The 19,484-nt window shown below is 34.2% G+C and overlaps 1 protein-coding gene across 1 annotated transcript in view; it reads left to right on the top strand.

Moving 5' to 3' along the window:
• The window catches only part of VPS13C (vacuolar protein sorting 13 homolog C), a 194,867-nt gene that overhangs the window by 110,729 nt on the left and 64,654 nt on the right, over window positions 1-19,484 (top strand). Inside the window, 10 exon segments of the mRNA XM_017869045.1 lie at window positions 363-667; window positions 1,632-1,779; window positions 5,621-5,774; window positions 7,680-7,792; window positions 10,754-10,923; window positions 12,237-12,484; window positions 14,077-14,306; window positions 15,841-15,933; window positions 18,320-18,685; window positions 19,057-19,143. Coding sequence (XP_017724534.1) covers window positions 363-667; window positions 1,632-1,779; window positions 5,621-5,774; window positions 7,680-7,792; window positions 10,754-10,923; window positions 12,237-12,484; window positions 14,077-14,306; window positions 15,841-15,933; window positions 18,320-18,685; window positions 19,057-19,143 — 1,914 coding nt within the window.

Here is a 19,484-nt window from a genome sequence, read left to right on the forward strand (position 1 = left end):
ATTTAAAAAAAAAAAAAAAAAAGAAAGAAAACCTCTTCAGAAATAAGCAGCAGAAGCTTAGTTTCTAAGACTAAACTTCATTGCTGTGACCTAGCAGTACAGAATTGAACCTACTTTTGGAGAAGTACAGTACTGTCCTTCTCCCTTTCATTTAAATTCGAATTTAAAGTAAAAAGCATTCTTAATAAACAGGAGATTTTTAAAAGAATTGTTGCAAAAATTTGTCATGTGAATGAAATAATTCTCACATCAAATGAGAGAAAGAGCTCTTTCTTCCTAGAGTAACTATTGTTACTCTTTTTAAAGTTTTTTCATTTAAAAATAAATACCTTTTTTCCCTAAATATCTGTCTCTTCCAACAGAACTTCCTCAACAATTTCCAAACTGCTAAAGAAGCTTTGAGCACAGCTACAGTCCAGGCTGCAGAAAGAGCTGCTTCTAGCATGAAAGACTTGGCTCAAAAGAGTTTCCGCCTTTTGATGGATATCAATTTGAAAGCACCAGTTATTATTATTCCTCAGTCTTCGGTATCACCTAATGCTGTTATAGCAGATCTGGGTTTAATCAGAGTTGAAAACAAGTTTAGCTTGGTTCCTATGGAACATTATTCTCTTCCTCCAGTCATTGATAAAATGAACATTGAACTCACTCAGTTGAAGCTGTCAAGGTATAAATATATAATCTAATTGTGTGTTGCTTACTGGAAATAGGATTTTCATACAATTTTTGCCTGAGGTAAAATATTGTAATAATTTGTGGTTTTCATTCCTTATTTCTTCTAATTATGAAATCTTGACCATTGGCTTCTTGGGTCAGTGGTTAATAGTCATGTATGTGCCTCACAGAGTCTATGTTTTCCCTTACTACATTTGTAATATGATTTTTTTTTCATTTTATAAAAATTAGCTGTTATAAAATTATAGTTTAGTCAGTACTTAATTTAATTTTTTTATTTTCTTACTTTGCACATAGCTATTTCCTTTTTTTTTTGATGGGAAAAAAACTTTGTAAAATGTAAAATTTAAGATTTATTTCTCATTTTCAAACCTTGTCACATTTGGGAATTTTCAGTGAGTTATCTAAAGGATTAGTGAATCCAGATGGGACAGTGTTGGCTCTTTTGAGTGACAAGAGCATTTATTTGATTATGCAAATGATTGTTGGCAGGCAAGCTAGAATGACTATTACCATATGTTCGTTTAACTTTTAGATTAGTTGAGTTTTCCCCTTGAGTCTAGAGAAGTACCAATAATATATTAAGGGCTAAGTATGAGATCACTTTCTTTATCTTCCAGTTTTAGGAGGATGTAACATTTGTTTGCATGATAGTAAACTATTTGCTGTATCAACAGCCCTTGTGAAAAATAATAAATAATGCAGTAGTTATATTGTATGAAAATTATGTCTTTGAAATCGGTGTTATATGGGTTTGGTTTTGGAGAGCTCTGGATATAAACTTTATTCTGATTTAGATTGATTTTAAAAATGTGAAAAGAAGTGTATTCTAAAAGACTTCTGATAGCAGCCTTTAGCCTTTATGAAATGCAGTGTGGAATTTGTTACACAATAGGATAGTCCTCATTTTAAAATGTAAATTTGAAGTAAAAAGTAAATTCTTGTTTTTCTTTCAGAACTATTTTGCAGGCTACCTTGCCACAAAATGACATTGAAATTTTAAAACCAGTCAACATGCTTTTGTCCATACAACGAAACTTAGCAGCAGCATGGTATGTGCAAATTCCAGGGATGGAGATAAAAGGAAAACTAAAACCTATGCAGGTAAGTAGCTAGTATATAATATATGAAAATTTCTTGATAGATCATAATACAGTTCTAGTGGATATCAGAATGTAGAAGATGCTACATTATTGATAAAGCTAAACCAGTTTTCTCTTAGTGAGCATTTGTCTGTTGTATGTCTACTTTTGCCTAAGTAATAAATTGAATAGACTAGATTTTGTTTCCTATTCAAAAACAACAAAAATAAATAAACAAAAAATATGCAAATGAAATCATCCTTGTTTCCCTCACTTTTCTTTGTTTTCATTTTAGTTAGATATTTGGTAAAACCAGCAAGGAGTCTGAGATAAAATCTGCTGGAGTGTGCTAAAAATATTACTCTTAATTTTGGAAAATTCTATTAAAGTTTTAATGCAGTTAAATTGTAAGACAATGCAAAGTGATGTTCAGACACTACATTCAAAGCAACTTAGTGTTTTTAATGTGTAGAGGGCCTGTTTTAATTAGAAAGATGATATCATTTTGAATAGGCAAATGTGTATATTTGATAAGCATATAAATACACCATTATTTTTAATAGTGTAGTTTGTAGAGGCCCTGTTTTAATTAGAAAGGTGATACCATTTTGAATAGGCAAATATGTATATTTGATAAGTATATAAATACAACTTTTTTTTTTTTTTTTTTTGCGGCGGAGTCTCACTCTGTGGCCTAGGCTGGTATGTGGTGGCGTGATCTAGGCTCACTGCAACCTCCACCACCCAGGTTCAAGTGATTCTCCTGCCTCAGCCTCCTGAGTAGCAGGGATTACAGGCACTGGCCACCCACTCAGCTAATTTTTGTATTTTTAGTAGAGGTGGGGTTTCACCAGGTTGGCCAGGCTGGTCTCGAACTCCTGACCTTAGGTGATCCACCCTCCTCGGCCTCCCAAAGTGCTGGGATTACAGGCGTGAGGCACCGTGCTTGGCCACAGCATTATTTTTAATAGTGTAGTTAGCAGGTTGCATATCAGCTCAGAGGAGGAGGTGAGACTGGTTGAAGGTAGTTGTGGAAGTATAGGAATCCTGTGATTCTTGTGTGCCTATGTGTGAACCTGTTGAAACCAAACAGCTGAGGGTGGGATAGGGATGAGAGAAACTAAACGAAACCAAACAAAAATTTAGCAGTTTAATGGGTTTTCATACCTGTGATTATTTCAGAGTTGGTTCTAACATAAGATAGGAAGGATCAAAGGAGCAGAGTTCTACTAGGGAAGAAGTTAAAATCGAAGCTTGTTGTAGAAATGAAGGATTTCTGTTCATATACTAGTGGATATATTGCATGAAGAACAAATTATATTGAATTCTGTCTGTTTGGACATTCATAGGGTAGGCTTTATTCCAGAGTATGGGTACCTTCTTTTAATTTCTGTCTTTCTGCTAAGAGATTAAATCTCAGGACTAATATTTGGCTCTCTCTTTCAAAAATTAGATCCCAGGACTAATATTTGACAATCCCTTTCAAAGATTCTGTGGTTATAGGTTTGCTGAAAGCATAAGTAAAACCTGAATGTCTGTTGGTAGCAGAACATGGATAAAATTATGGTATCTTTACATAATGGATGTTGTAAAGCAGATAAAGTGAATGAAATAGAACTATATGAAACAAAATTAATGTATCGAGCATAAAAATAAAAAAAGTGAGTTGCAAAATGATAGTACAGTTCTATCAGTTTTATATAATTTCAGATTTTCAACAGGCAATATAATACTATTAATAAATTTTTTTTTTTTTTTTGAGATGGAGTCTCGCTCTGTCGCCCAGGCTGGAGTGCAGTGGTGCGATCTCGGCTCACTGCAAGCTCCGCCTCCTGGGTTCACGTCATTCTCCTGCCTCAGCCTCCCGAGTAGCTGGGACTACAGGCGCCCACCACCACACCTGGCTAATTTTTTGTATTTTGTTTAGTAGAAACGGGGTTTTACCGTGTTAGCCAGGATGTTCTGGATCTCCTGACCTTGTGATCTGCCTATTATATATTGTTTATAAGAGATGCAGTAGTGATAACTTTAAGAAAAGTATTCATGGAAATAATCTCTAAATTAGGCTAGTGTCTTTCTCTAAGGACAAAAGGAGAAGGGAATAGGGTCTCAGAGAAGTACATATGGGGCTTCCGCTATATCTGTAATGGGGAAACAAGATCTGAAGGAAATACTGCAACTCGTTAAGATTTGACAAAGCCAGGTGGTAGATTCACAGGGGAAGATTATAGTATTCGCTGCCCTTTTCCTTTATGCTTTTAAAGTGTTTTAGAAGAAACAAGAAAAGTAACATCTGATACTTTAGCATCAAAGTATGATAATTACTTTAACAGAAAGGATCCTTATTAACTCAGGAATGCAGCAACAGTGGATGAGGCCACCACTGTCTAATTTGTCACCGATCCAGGTCTCTCTAAACACCCACTCTTTGGTCATAGTCTATAGTTTTCCTGGGCCTGGGATGCAGCCAAGAAAGGGTATCAGGCAGGTGATACTAGCAGGTTGTTTCCCTGGCCTGGATGCAGCTCAGAAAAAGGGTATCAGGCAGGTGATACCAACAAGTTGTTTTGGGTGGATCGGTTTGACGGTTTTTAAAGAACTGTGGGGCTGCCTTTCAAAATTGTCCTTCATACTTGTTTTTTTTTTTTTTTTTCCCTCAGCAAAGTGAAAGAGGGGTGAACTTAGTTGCCCTTCAGGAAGCTGTGGTAATCTTGGTTGGTATGAGAAGTGGGGTGGGATACACAATGAAATTCTAAGGCATTAAAATTACACCTGTTATATGAAGCCTGGGGCTTAGGACAAGCCATAAATCCCTGGTCATTATCTTGTACTTAAATAGCTCTGTATTTTCATTTAAACTGGGAACTAGGCAATTTCTCTGGTGGTAGGGACCTAATTTGGGGAAAACAGGGTACTGTGCTATTCAGAGGAGATTTGCTATTGTGTGAATTTGTAAGTACTTGAAACAGGCCTTTTGAGCCACTGTGTCTTACACAAGGTAGTAGAAGATAAGAAGATTCAAAGAAAGTACTGGTTTAATGGATTTTAGCAGCCAGTAGCAGCTTCATTTGTTTTAGTTGCTTTATCTTGTTCTACAGCCACCTGTGAGAAAGTTGGTATTATGCCTATTTTAGAGATTAAGAAACTTGAGTTAAGGACATTAAGAAACTTTGCAGACAAGACAGCTTGAAAGTGGTAGAGTTGATACAGATCTGCCTGACTCAAAGCCCTGGCTCTTTTTCTTTTTGCCACACATACCCTTTTATGAAGGTAAGAGATAATATGCTACCTTCCTATTTTTTGTTCTTTAAACATTCTTTGTAGATACATTTGTTGTTGTTCTAAGTGGTATTATTCTTGATAAATTAAACAAACGTTTTATATATGTCCAGATGCATATGTACTGAAATTAAGAGCTATGTAGCAGGAGAGCATCTTTTTACTTTTTGGTAGAGACTAGAAACTGAACAACACTATTCCTGTATTGAGTTTCGAGGGGAGTAAATAATATAGAAGAAGAAACTGGTACTGGGTGAGGTGAGATAGAGACAGAATGGAGATGGGAAGATAGGGAAAGGGGACAGATAGGCACAGGTCCAGGAACAGGAAGACATAGTAACAGATAAGCCATAGAGAGTGTTGGAGTACCAGAGGCAGGGGCCTGGATATGGGTGAAGGCAGAAGTGTGTGTACACACAGTAAACAAGGTGAAATACTTCTCTTCTGGTATTTATAGTCCTAACTCTAACTCTCTCTTTTTTAGTAGATGAACAATTAATTTGAAAAAACCACAAATTGAGATATAGATATGATAGTCTGCATTTTTTATTAGTTATAGTTAACAAATTATTGGTGGTTTCTAGGTTGCTCTCAGTGAAGATGACTTGACAGTTTTAATGAAAATTTTGCTGGAAAATCTTGGAGAAGCTTCCTCACAACCAAGCCCTACACAGTCTGTGCAGGAAGCTGTAAGAGTGAGAAAAGTTGATGTTTCAAGTGGACCTGACCATCTCAAAGGTATAAATTGATGATATTTACTTTATGGAGAAAAAATTAGTGTTAATGTCATATTTATATTTAGTATTTTTCTGGTTGTCCGGCACAATGTGGTATGAACTAATTCAGTATTGTACTACTTATTGTGGAAATTTGGCTGAGGCTGGAATGTATGTCTGTTGTCTGCTACAGGGGAAAGGGTCACTTATTGGTATGTGCTTGTTTACCCTTTACTTGTGAATGCTAAATTTGCTGAATTCACTACGCACTGAGGTGGCGTATCTTGAGAGAAGAATCAAACTAGATAGGCAGTGTAGTAAGGTCCCAAAATAATTAAGAGAAAAAAGGACCTTGGTGTCACATATCATACTCAGGTAATTGAACCATGAGAAAGGAAGGTATTCTTGTAACAGCTTTGTTTATCTGGACTTACTGGAGCATTAGGTATCAAATACATAAGATAATTTTTCAGATCATTACTTTGAACCTATTAAAAGCAGTGAACCTTTTGAATTCAGCCATTTTAAAATAATTTTCTAAAATATAAGATTTCTTAAACAGATTATATTAAATATAATTTCACTATTTTTTCATAATTTAAAGCCATTGATGTGAATATTATGTTTTATTAGACTGTAAATAGGTTAATATTTTCATGGCTGGAAAGAGATGAAGTACCCCTTGCCCATATAATAAATGGTCCTGGCTGCTGTGCTTTTCTAATGCTCTCATACCGTCAGCTATTACTTCAAATGACAGTAATTGATAAAACTACCAGTTGATACACCATATCAACACTGCTTCTCCTATAGTTAGGCTAGGTGTGTTTTGAAATCAGACAAGCAAATGACTAGAACAGTGTGCAAGGTTTCTGGTTTAAGTGGATAGTTTTAAGTATTGCATAAGCTTGATGAGGTCAACATCTCCCCAGGTGAAGTTTGTGCCTCCATACAGACAAATGCTAGGTAAACAGGCTGTTGTTATAGTTAAACAGGAACTATGTAGAGATGAATAAACTATTAACAGGCAAGCCTTACGTGATTAATGATCTCATTATGTTCAGTCATGATCACGGTCATGTATCTGGTTCTTGCTATATGGACACCATGTCACTTGGGAAAATTTGTGAATTCAAATGGAAGCTGCAAAGATGATGAAAATTAAAATATAAATTATTTCCAAGAAAAATAGAATTTTCTAACTTGGAGAAGGCTTATATGGTTAAAGTTATGCAGTATTTGTTTTCCAGTAACTTGTAAAACAGACTGTTCTATAGAATGACAAGAAATTAGAGTCAATATTGAAAAAGATTATAGAATCTGTCCATAAGAGTGATTGAAAGCAAGATCTATTCAGTCTGTATGCTCTATCTAAAGATGAGGGAAAAGACTAACTTCCTGAAATCTCATTTGTCTCAAAATTCCAAAGCACCCACTCCTTTCCCCTGCATCATATGTGAACTCTGTTTGATTTTGCTATTGAGTTTTATTCTGTTCTTATAAAGATAACGGATTGGGTAATATAGGTAATTAGAGATAGTGAGAGGTGCATTAGGCTAGCAGAGAATCTGTTACTAGCTGTCTAATATAAGGCAAAGTATTGGACTGTTCTGTGTCTCCAATTTCATAATGTCTTGAAAATGGCTGTAGCCAGTAAGTGCCTTGAAAATTAAGTCCCCTCTTTAAAAAAATTTTAACGTAGTCTGCCTGTGCCTCTTTGTACATTTATACTAAATATATATGGAATAGTCATTGCCATTTTAAAATTTGACAGTTGGAATGTAATTGCCATTTTATTAATTGTCTCAGTATGATTTACAGAATCCCAGAAAGCATCATATAAATTTAGCATAAGAAATTATCTCATATTTAAAAATATTTATAAAATTCTGTACCTACTTAAAAGGTTTTAAATTTTCACCATTAGAACAAGAAGATTGGACAGACTCAAAGCTTTCTATGAACCAGACTGTCAGTCTCCAATTTGACTTTCACTTTGAATCTCTTTCCATTATCCTTTATAACAATGATATCAACCAGGTATGTAATACATTTCTGTAATTAGAAATAAATCCTTAACTCTTGATAGTCAGTTTTAGAGTGTTGGCCTTTTTTTGTGGGACTTTTCATTGAAACATTTAATATGTCTATAAAATTCTATTTGGCCTACAGAATATGCATTGGTCCTGCCCTCTTTATTCACTTTGTTAGTGTTTATAATCTTACAAGGCTAAGGCAAAGTACTCAGGGTTTTATTTCTTTCCAAGTAATATCAGCACAAAAACACATTTTGATTTATTAACAATAGAAGAATTTTATATATGAGTGATTATTTGTACAGTTTTATTACATAGCTATATATATATGTATATATAATGACTTACGAATAATTTAGTAGTGACTTTGGAGCTTTACCTGATTATTTTTAAATTAACAATTATCCTTGCTATATAAGCATTCATTGTGTTTCTATTAAATAAATGTTATATGTAGTAGATTATGTGTTAAGGATACTAATTAAAGAATTGAAGAACCAAGGTCTTATGCCATGATGATTTGAACTAAATAATATGTCAATGGTATTTTAGAAAGATATTTTTTATTATGCAGATATTTCCTTCCAGTAATTATTTTTAATTATATTATGTCATACATTAATCCCTATAATACATATGACATATTTTAATATCCATATTCTGTATTGATTATAGATTCAACAGTGAGCATATACCCTAATTGGGCAATGAACAGTATACTCAAATGTACATTAACAACAGATACAGATTATGGGTATTATATTTGTTAATGTCTATTTATATGAAATATGTTCATTCATATTTCATTTACTACAAATTATGCAATATTCATACATTGTTACTATTGAATTTTGGGCTTGTATCTGTCATTTATGCGATGAACTACCTTATTTTCTAATGTTTAATGCTCTTTACAACATCAGAAAATGACCTTACTGAAAATGAACAGTTATTCTTCATGTTACTTGGTACCTTCATTCTGCTGGTTCGGCAGTCTTAGAATCTTGATGTCTACTTTTATTTCATTGCTTGTATACCTTCCTTATTCATTGAGATGCTGAGTACTGTCAGTTTTTTCTTTGAATAAACATTTACTTTTTTCTGTCAATTCTCACTGCTGCTTTATTTGAAACTCTTCTTACACTTGTAGTACTGCAATGTTTGATTTTGCTATTGTTTGATTTTTTACCTTTCATCCATCCTAGATATTGGCACAAGTTCAGTTTCCTAAATGAATCTCACGTAGACATTTCCACCTTCCCTTTCCATTAATAAACATTGTGTTATATAATATGAATTTCATCTTATGGAAAGAAATTCAGTGGCTCCAAATTGTCTACAAAAGGAAACCATATCAATAATCCTATCAGGAAACATTAGTGTGTTGTGATCAGTAGATGTATCTCAGGTCATTTCTATTAATGGTTACAGAATAAAAGTTTGTGAATTATTTCCATTTTCGTAAGTTAAAGACATTCAAAGTTTACCAGTAATAATGTCATTCTGATCCAATCGCATGAACATACTATCTTGAGTGAGAGAAAGGGTGGAGTTCTAACCAGTGTGCTGATGATTGCACATACCCAGCACCCCTATTATCAATGCCAGGGTCTCTAGTAAGCAATGGTGATGGATGTTCATCACTTTCCTGAAGGTTTTTGTTTGTTCACTGGCTGGGTTTTTTTTTTTTTTTTTTTTTTTTTTTTTTTTTTTTGGGCATGCTGAAATAATTTGGAATTATATGTTATGGTAGAATAAAGATCGAGGTCTGTTTTTCTGTACATGAAAATTTAAATATTTAGTTTGGGATCTGAGACTTTAATTAGGCCTCTGTATTTCTTTCTAGTTTTTTCTCTACCATTCTTTAATCGGAGTATCCAAGCCCAATCACCCTGTATCCTGTGTCCTCAGAGCATCTTGAATTGTTTGTTCATGTTTTTCCTTCATGTAGAGTGTCTTCTGCCACCCTCTTAGCCTATCTGATCCCACTCAGCCTCTGAGGCTCTACTGAGTTCTCACCTTCTTCATGAATTTTCTCCAGCCACAGTGATCTCTTCAACCTCTCTGAGCTTTTACTATTTATACTCTTTACCTAACCACTAAATGGCCTTTGTGAAATGTGAGAAGACATAAATATGAATGAATAAAATACTGTATGTCATAAAATATTTAATCATTTACAACTAATAGCATCTTATTGTGATGTTCCTTTTAGTGTATTTCTATTTTGTTTTCTCAAGGAATTAGGGTGTATGCTCACTCACATCGTCTACCAGGCCTTACTGTTTCTCGTAAACCTCATAAATCTTATTACTGTTTTTTAACAGAAGAGCTCATTAAATATTTATTAGTTAGAGGCCGGGCACCGTGGCTCACGCCTGTAAATTCCAGCACTTTGGGAGGCGGAGGTAGGCGGATCACGAGGTCAGGAGTTGAAGATCAACTTGGCCAAGATGGTGAAACCCCATCCCTACTAAAAACACACAAAAAAAATTAGCTGAGCATGGTGGTGTGCGCCTGTAATCCCAGCTAGTCAGGAGGCTGAGGCAGATAATTGCTTAAACGCAGGAGGTGAAGGATGCAGTGAACCAAGATCGCGCCATTGCACTGCAGCCCAGGCGACAGAGTGAAACTCCATCTCAAAAAAAAAAAAAAGAAAAAATTTATTAGTTTAATTGACAGAACTCTTTCCTAATTATTTTTATTTACATTAAACCATAAATCAGATAAAATTTTCTATACTAACCATTGTTGAATACTCACACATATATGTATTTATTTGTATGTACAGGTATACTCACAAACATGCATATTATTCTCTGTTCCATTCAGCTGTTTTAGCACTCATACTTTTAAAATTCATGAGATCAGTTTGCCTTTAAGCTTTGAATTAAGTTATGTGTTTAAAAATAATTATATAATATTTAAAGATAATTGATTCTTTTGCTTGAAAAATGTACCACAGGAGTCCGGAGTTACATTTCATAATGACAGTTTCCAGCTTGGTGAACTCAGACTACATCTTATGGCCTCCTCAGGGAAGATGTTTAAGGATGGCTCAATGAACGTCAGCGTTAAACTTAAGACATGCACCCTTGATGACCTCAGAGAAGGAATTGAGAGAGCAACATCGAGGTTTGTCAGCTCTGAATTTGCTATACATTATTTAAGGTTGACATTGCACCTGGCATGGCTGCCAGGTGTTGCTAAGCTAGGGATCATCAAAAGAAGATCTCTGGCTTTTCGTCATACTTCTTGATTTGAATTGCATTAAGAAGTAGTGCTAATATCAGATTAACCTGCTTTAAAGGTTAAGTTAAAGGGAAGTTTATAATAAAATGGACCAACATCTTTAGAATGGGAACTAAGAGAAAATGAGTTTTAATAGTTAAATCCACATGGGGTGATATATTTGGTGATATATTTTTCTAAATTCTTCCCAGTAGGCAGAATTTTGTTTTAAAAAAGGCCTCAAGCTATGGATTTTGCCTTCATCGTGTTTATTTTGTTCATGTTTTTTAAAAATAGTTATGCAAAATTTCTTTCAAAGTTTTAATAGAAATAGAATCTCTAGTGCATTCACATCATCAAGCCATTTTGAAAGGGTGACTTATAAAGCGGGAAATATGTAATTTTCAATAGCCTAATTATGTTTTATTTTTTTCTCAAGTAAGGATACTATCTGATTTTTTTTGTTGTTTTGAGAAAACTATGTTGCTACTTAAACTTGGACTCCACTGAATACATATGGGATACTTGTGAGCCCTTGGTTTTTCTGAGAGATGAATAAATGAGGAAAGAGTGCTGTCATGCACCCAGCTTTTCTAGTTTGCAAATTTTGTGTCTGGAGTAGCTGTCCACAGCTCTCTAGGCAAGGGTGATAAATGCTATCATCTGTTAGGTAGCCTGCTTTTTCCAGTTCATGGGAGGATGTAGGGGAACTATAGTTGAACACACTTGATACACACTTGATGATTTGAATTGTATTGAATACTTTCAGACTCAAATTTTCATAGGATGATCTTTGAAGATAAATTCCTTCAGGGAGGTTTTATTTCATAAACTAATATAAAAAGGCTGCCTTATATTTTGTGTGACTACAGTGATGTGTTTTGTTAATTGCCCAAATTCCTTTCCGGCCATTATTGGTTTGTTTCTCTAGTATTGCATTGTAATGTAATACTCAAGAATTGCATTATAATGCAATAACATATATAATTCTATTATAAGTATAAAATATTCAGTAATTGCTTAATAACATATATCTTGCTTTGGAGATTAGTAGTCTTGTTTACTAATGGATAATAAGATTCTGTTTAATGTTGACCTGTTTTCTATACAGATTAGAGACTGAAAGGTGAAAGAAAGGTTTTTGAGATATATAGGAAATTCTTCATCTTTTTTATTGTTTTAGCAAGAATAAAATAATGAATAACATTTTTTTTCAGAATGATTGACAGAAAGAATGACCAAGATAACAACAGTTCTATGATTGATTTAAGTTACAAACAAGACAAAAATGGAAGTCAAATTGATGCTATTCTTGACAAGCTGTATGTATGTGCTAGTGTGGAATTCCTGATGACTGTGGCAGATTTCTTTATCAAAGCTGTGCCTCAGAGTCCAGAAAATGTGGCAAAAGAAACACAGATTTTACCAAGACAGACTGCCACAGGGAAGGTCAAGACAGAGAAAGGTTAGCAGAATTTATCTGTCATAGATGACAACTTGTATATTTTGACAAGAATTACAAACCAGAAAAAAGAGAAATGAAGAATTTAAGAATGTAAAATTAGTCTTTTAGGTTTAAGCATATTCTATATAAAACTTTAGCTTTTAGTTTTAAAACCTTTTAAGAAATATTTTAAAATGGAAACATTTTTAAGAGAGAGGTATAGTAGAAATTGGACCAATGGCCAGGAAACTCCACTTTGGTTCCAGCTGTGCCATGAACATTTCTTTACTGATCCAGAAATGAAGTTAATTTGGGTCAGTGGTTAGTGGCCTATTTTATAGGTGGGAAATCTTATTCAAAGAAAACATGTTGAGAATTCTAGCACATTGAAGAACAATTGGAAACATTAAAGCAGAACATGGGGACTTTGGAGGACCCAGCAGGACTTCCCTGGATGTCACCTTAACTCCTTAAACTCTGGAAGAGTTTGCATGTCTGGTCTCGGTGTATGCTGAAGCCACTTTCAGCTCTATACTTCTTTTATTCTAGCGTTATCCGGTAGATCGGTGATTTTCTTTCTTTTCTTTCCCTTTCCTTTTCTTTCCTTTCCTTTTCTCTCCTCTCCTTTTCTCTCCTCTCCTCTTCTCTACTCTTCCCTTTTCTTAAAATTTTTTTATATTTAAAAAATTTTTTTGAGATGGGCTCTCACTCTGTCACCTAGGCTAGAGTGCAGTGATGTAGCTTGGCTTACTGTGATTTTCGCCTCCTGACGTGAGTTCAAGCAATTCTCCCACCTCAGCCTCCTGAGTAGCTTGGGTCCACAGTTGTGCACCACCACACCTGGTATTTTTTTTTTTTTTGGTAGACATGGGACTTCGCCATGTTGCCCAGGCTGGTCTCAAACTCCTAGGCTCAAGCAGTCCACCCACCTCTGCCTCCCAAAGTGCTGTGCTGTGGATTACACCTTGCCCCTGCCAGATCAGTGACTTTTCTATGTTAAATTATAATTATCTAAGGTCAGATATTTTTCTCTCTAATATATAACCCAGATTGGAAAACTAATATATCCTGGTAAGAATGCTATTTTTAAAATTTACCTTTAATATTTTCTAAATAGTGATCATATCTGGTATCTCTATATTTATATATGCATTGAATATATTTATAGTATAGATTATATGATATTGACTATGGACTTTTGGGTGAAATTGAAAGAAACAATAATAATCTCTTTTATCAGGGTCTCTTTTCCTCTTCCTGATATTCTTCTTTCCAGTTTTCCTCTTCCCCTGCAATATAGTATATACTTATGCCTGTGTATGTGCACATACTTTAATTCTGAAAAAAAATAAAACTTCAGAACAGGATTATTCTTCCTGGGTCAAAGTGGTAATGATATTCTTGGGACAGGGATCAGATTGCCTTACCTTGCTCAATCTGCAATTGTTAATAATCATTTAATACTTAGTATTAATCAACCAATTAATATTGTCAGTTTCACCATATCTGTTATGGAAAAACATTGAGAACAACTTAACAACTTGTAGATAACATGTAGTCAAATGAAAAGACTTACCTTAAACTTTTCTGGTTCCTGTCATTTGTTTCTTCAGATGACTCTGTTAGACCAAATATGACTTTAAAGGCCATGATCACAGATCCAGAAGTGGTATTTGTTGCCAGCCTGACAAAGGCTGATGCTCCTGCTCTCACAGCCTCGTTTCAGTGTAACCTTTCTCTGTCAACATCCAAACTCGAACAGATGATGGAAGCTTCTGTGAGAGATCTGAAAGTGCTCGCTTGCCCTTTTCTCAGAGAAAAGAGAGGGAAAAACATTACCACAGTAAGAGTTACCTTGTGTCCTAATCTTGGGTTGAAGAATGGCAGAAACGGTTGATTCATAGAGTCCTGGAATATGAGATCTCTGCAGGGACTTTAGAGATTATTTATTGTGAACTTGGGGTTTTACATATAAAGATATTGAATTCCAAAGATGTTAAATGACAGCCATGGCTGCTAGTGACAGAACTGGGGACTACCTCCAGAATAGTTTTATTTTCATTATACCATCTTCTGTTGAGTAGTGTTTGAATTTTAGTACAAATTAATATTCTTTTTCAACTGTTTCTTTTGTTTACCAGAGTATAACTAATTAATGAATGAGTGAATATTTAGGCTTAGAATGAAAAAAATTAGAGTCATCTCGCCAAAAGTGATGGTGTTCTGTTATTAAAAGCGAATGTCAATTATGTTTTCACATTATTATTGAAAAATATGATTTTAGTCAGTTAATTACCACACCAATTATTTTGTAGTATTGATAATTTTATGGTAAGATAATCATTATATTATGTGACTTATTTGCAGTGGTATTTTAAATTTAAAAATATGTGGACAAAGTGACTTGCATAAAGAAAGTATGAAATCTATACGTTATCATGAAATATTCTTTGACAGGATAGTCTTTATACATGTCACCAAAAGCTTATATCAATTAGCTTTTCCTAATTCTTTCTCTTTTAGGGACAAGGGTCTCACTCCGTCACCCAGCCTGTAGTGCAGTAATGCCATCTTACCTCACTTCAACCTCAAACTACTGGGCTCAAATAATCCTTCTGCCTCAGCCTCCTAAGTAGCTAGGACTACTAGCTGGCTAGTTTTTGTTTGTTTGTTTGTTTAAATTACTTTTTTGTAGAGAAGGGGTCTTGCTGTGTTGCACAGGGTGGTCTTGAACTCCTGGCCTCAAGCAATCCTCCTACCTTGGCCTCCCAAAGTGCCAGGATTATAGGTATGCACTACCATACCTGGCCTTATCCTATTTTTTTAAAAACTGGCAATTATGCAGTACTAATTGCTCCATTCAGTTCAGGTACAAGCTTATTTATTCATTTCCTTAATGATATAAAAGAATATAGCTTCACAATTTGAAGATTTGACTTTTATTCTAATAAAGGCCTTATATGATATTTCAGACTGACCTGTCAAACATCTGGAAACTGTTTACTTACCTACCTTACCACAGTCTTTAGCTCACTTTTATAGTTATTTCAAAGGTACATTTTATAGAGTCCATAATTTAAAAACTATTTTGGCAGAAAGAAACATTTTAAACAGTAAATGTGCTTTATTACTTGAGGATTTGGCATGATAAATTCATCAGAACTGCTTAAAGTGATTTACCAGTGTTCACAGATTTCTCATAGTTCAGAAGAGTCTTCACAACGGAGTCTCAGCTAATTTATTTTTGCTTTTTTGCTTTTAGTGTAATAGCAAGCTATAGTTAAAGATCCCAAGTTAAGTAAGACATGGTTCTTGTAAGTGTGTTTTACATATATAATGGATCTATGGAAATGTGAATTTCGTTTATCTGTTTATAGGTCTTGCAGCCCTGCTCTTTATTTATGGAAAAATGTACGTGGGCTTCAGGAAAACAAAATATAAATATTATGGTTAAAGAATTTATAATTAAGGTTAGTACTTACCATATTCTTTGAGTGAGAATTCTTGTTTTTCTTCACAACATTGCATATTTGCAGTTGAGACAGTATCTTTTGATGTCTCTCATAACTCAAGCATTATGCAAGTCACATATTCAGTAATCTGTAACTTCTAACGTGAAAGTATATTTTTCTTTAATGCAAATGTTTCTATTTTCTTCAAAAGAGTACTTTTTAATATCTACAAATGATTGGGGTAGTTTTTCTCTATTATATTTGCATGCGTGTGTTGGGGAGGTTGAGTTGGAGGAGGGAAGAGATGGGTGGGAAGAGAAGGGAAGAAAGGTTGGAGAGAAGAGGTTGTTATTACTTTATTTGTAATAAGTTCTTTTTAGGCTTTTATTTGATATATAAGTTGATTGAATTTAATAACTCTATTATTTGGCTTCAAGTATTTGTAGTGACAGATGTACACTAGAAATAATTATTAGAGTTTACTGTTTTTTTCTCTGCATTTAAAGTATTGAAAAACAATAATTGTTTTCCAATGGTATTCAGGTTCTTTAAGTATGAGCTCGTGCCCAGTCACGAATAGAAGATATAGAATACTTTCTGCAATCTATTTCTCTGCACAAAGGATACAAAAATGAGTCCTTTTTTGGTTGATTGCTTAATTTTTGGTTAATTGGTTAATGCCAGTAATGGTAGTAGCTTTACTTATATAGGTCCGTGACCAACAGTGATTGAACTAAGGCTCAAACTCATTTCATTTGAAGTACCATGTAAATATCAATTTAGTTTTTTCTCAATATTTTAAAATGCTGGATAGTCTTAGAATATATATTGTTAGTGGATTTACTTTTAAAAATATATAAAGTAGTAAATGAGGGGGGAAAGTCCTCGAATTTGCATGTATTTTCTCTTAAGGTACTAGGTTAGGTGCTGGTGAGAATTTCCATTCTTTGTACATAAATTTATGATTGATTCAACAAACGTTTTTGAGCTTTTACTGTGTATATTAAAAAAATGTCCTTTACAAGGCAGTGGGGATATGTAGCCCCTGCTGTCAAAAAACTTAATGACATATGCGGGAGAAAGAAAGAAATCGGAGATTACAGCTTTCAGTGCTAGAGGCACGGCCAAGATTTAGTTGGGAGCACAGGCATGGGGCCTTTAATTCAGACCAGGACATCAGGCAAAGCTATGTAGAAACAGGACTATTTGATGTGAGTGTTGAAGGGAGATTAAATAGATGGAGAGCATGGAATGGTTAATCCAGACAGAACTGATAATATGCAGAAAGGCAGAGGTGTGAGAAAATCCTTTCAGATTTAGAGGGGTTGTCACATATGGCTGAAGAGAATGGTGTGGTGGAGTTGTAAGACTGGAAGCATTAATTATAAATGACATTAATAAGACAAGGAAAAAAGTTGACAAGTTAGGAAAGCAGTACATACTAGATCTTGCTTTTGGTTATATAATTATATCGCTTTACATTTTAAGTAAGGATTGTGAGAAGTGAACAATAAAGGGATACAGTTAACTTATTTAACCTAGTATTTCACAAACTTTGGGAGAATTCTGGCTAGGTGGTTGAATAGGCACTAGGCCACAAAGAGCTTTGCACATTACGCTAAAGAAAGTCTGATTTTTATCCTGTGGGATAAAAAAGTTACGGGAAGTTGATGAAGATTTTGAACATAAGAATGACATACTCAGATTTGGGTTGTAGAAAAATTATGCTGGTGGCAGTGTAGAGGGTAGGCTAAGAAGGTGTTGGACATAGAAGATATCAGTGTAGAACTAAGGTGCAGTAATAGGAGGTGGGGGAAGTGAGCAAAGAAAGGCACTATCCAAAGATAATAAGAGATTTACAGATCTTGGGGTAAGTTAGAGGAGAGCTGTAATTTCCAGTCTTCCAGTTTTAATAAGGCAAATTTATATCTTTTTCTCCCTTTTCTTTTTTTTTTTAAAGATCTTGTTGCGTACCGATATTTATGTGTATCTTGACAAGGGTCACACACTTTGGCTTAGTTCATGTAGCAGATTTTAAAATGAAGAATTTGTTTACGTTTCTATACTTGTCTATTTGCATAACACTATTTTGCTCTGAATTGATCAGTTTAACTTTAGATTTTGACTACTGACATACAACATTAGTTACTTAATTCCAGATAACCTGAGTAGAAGTCAGTGTTGCGTGATTACTTGGCTTGACACATAATTTTGTGTTCTCTCTTGTTTTTCTTGGTTACCAATTTATTCAAAATTTAAATTAGTTACTTTAATTTAAAATTAAAATTTATTTAATTTAAAAATGTCACTTATAAATAATGTATGTCACTTAAAATCATGTATGTATATATTCTCATCTGGGAAATAATTTATTATAAATATTTTTCTGTTTTCTTTTTTAAAGATTTCACCCATAATTCTTAATACTGTGATGACAATCATGGCTGCATTGTCTCCAAAAACAAAGGAAGATGAATCCAAAGATACATCTAAGGAAATGGAAAATCTTTGGGGTATCAAATCGATTAATGATTATAACACTTGGTTTCTTGGTGTTGACGTGGCAACAGAAGTAACGGAAAGTTTCAAAGACATTGAACATTCGTTGATAGAGGAAAATTGTGGTGTTGTTGTAGAATCCATTCAAGTTACCTTAGAATGTGGCCTTGGACATCGAACTGTACCTTTATTATTGGCAGAGTCTAAGTTTTCAGGAAATATTAAAAATTGGACTTCTCTAATGGCTGCTGCTGCTGACCTGACACTACAGGTATGGCCACATCACTTAAAACCTTCAGAGACAACTTCCTGAAAGTGCAGTTTTGGAATTAAGATGTATACACTTCTCTTGTTTGTGCATGGCCACCATGAGTACATATGTGAATACATATTTTATTCTGACATTTAATTTGTCGATGTATTTTTTTGATAAATTATTTTTTAAAGATTGATTTGCTAAATAATTTGTTTATGACAATAGAGTAAGAGAGTAAAGGAAAAGACACTCTATATATTGTTAGATGGGTTTTTTAAATGGCTAATGATATATAACATTAATTACTTAATAGTTTTCCTATTGGTTACCGAAATATGTAATTAAAGCCAAAAGCCTGTCTTATAATTTTGTGTATGTCTCTCCAGGTGCACTATTACAATGAGATCCATGCTGTCTGGGAGCCCCTGATTGAGAGAGTGGAGGGGAAGAGACAGTGGAATTTAAGACTTCATGTAAGGAAATCTTAAAATATCTTTGGATAGAATGATACTATGCATATTCATTCATAGTTTTTGGTTCAGTGATTCTTAAGATGTGGTCTAGGATCCTTAAAGCCCTTTTAAGGGCTCTATCCATGAGGTCAGAACTCTTTTCGTGTATCATTTTCATTCTCATTCTCTTACGAGTGTATAGTGGAGTTTTCCAGAGACTACATGAATGTGATATTGCAACAGATTGAATGCAGAACAGAAACGAGAATTTATCTGTCTTCCCTTAAGGCAGGCAGTAAAGAGATTTGTGTATGTTCCTCTTCTCACTGTATTTTAAAATTGTTATTTTGATTAAAATGTTA

The sequence above is a fragment of the Rhinopithecus bieti genome, unplaced genomic scaffold (assembly GCF_001698545.2).
Source record: "Rhinopithecus bieti isolate Rb0 unplaced genomic scaffold, ASM169854v2 scaffold_4908, whole genome shotgun sequence".
Classification (NCBI taxonomy): Eukaryota; Metazoa; Chordata; class Mammalia; order Primates; family Cercopithecidae; genus Rhinopithecus; species Rhinopithecus bieti.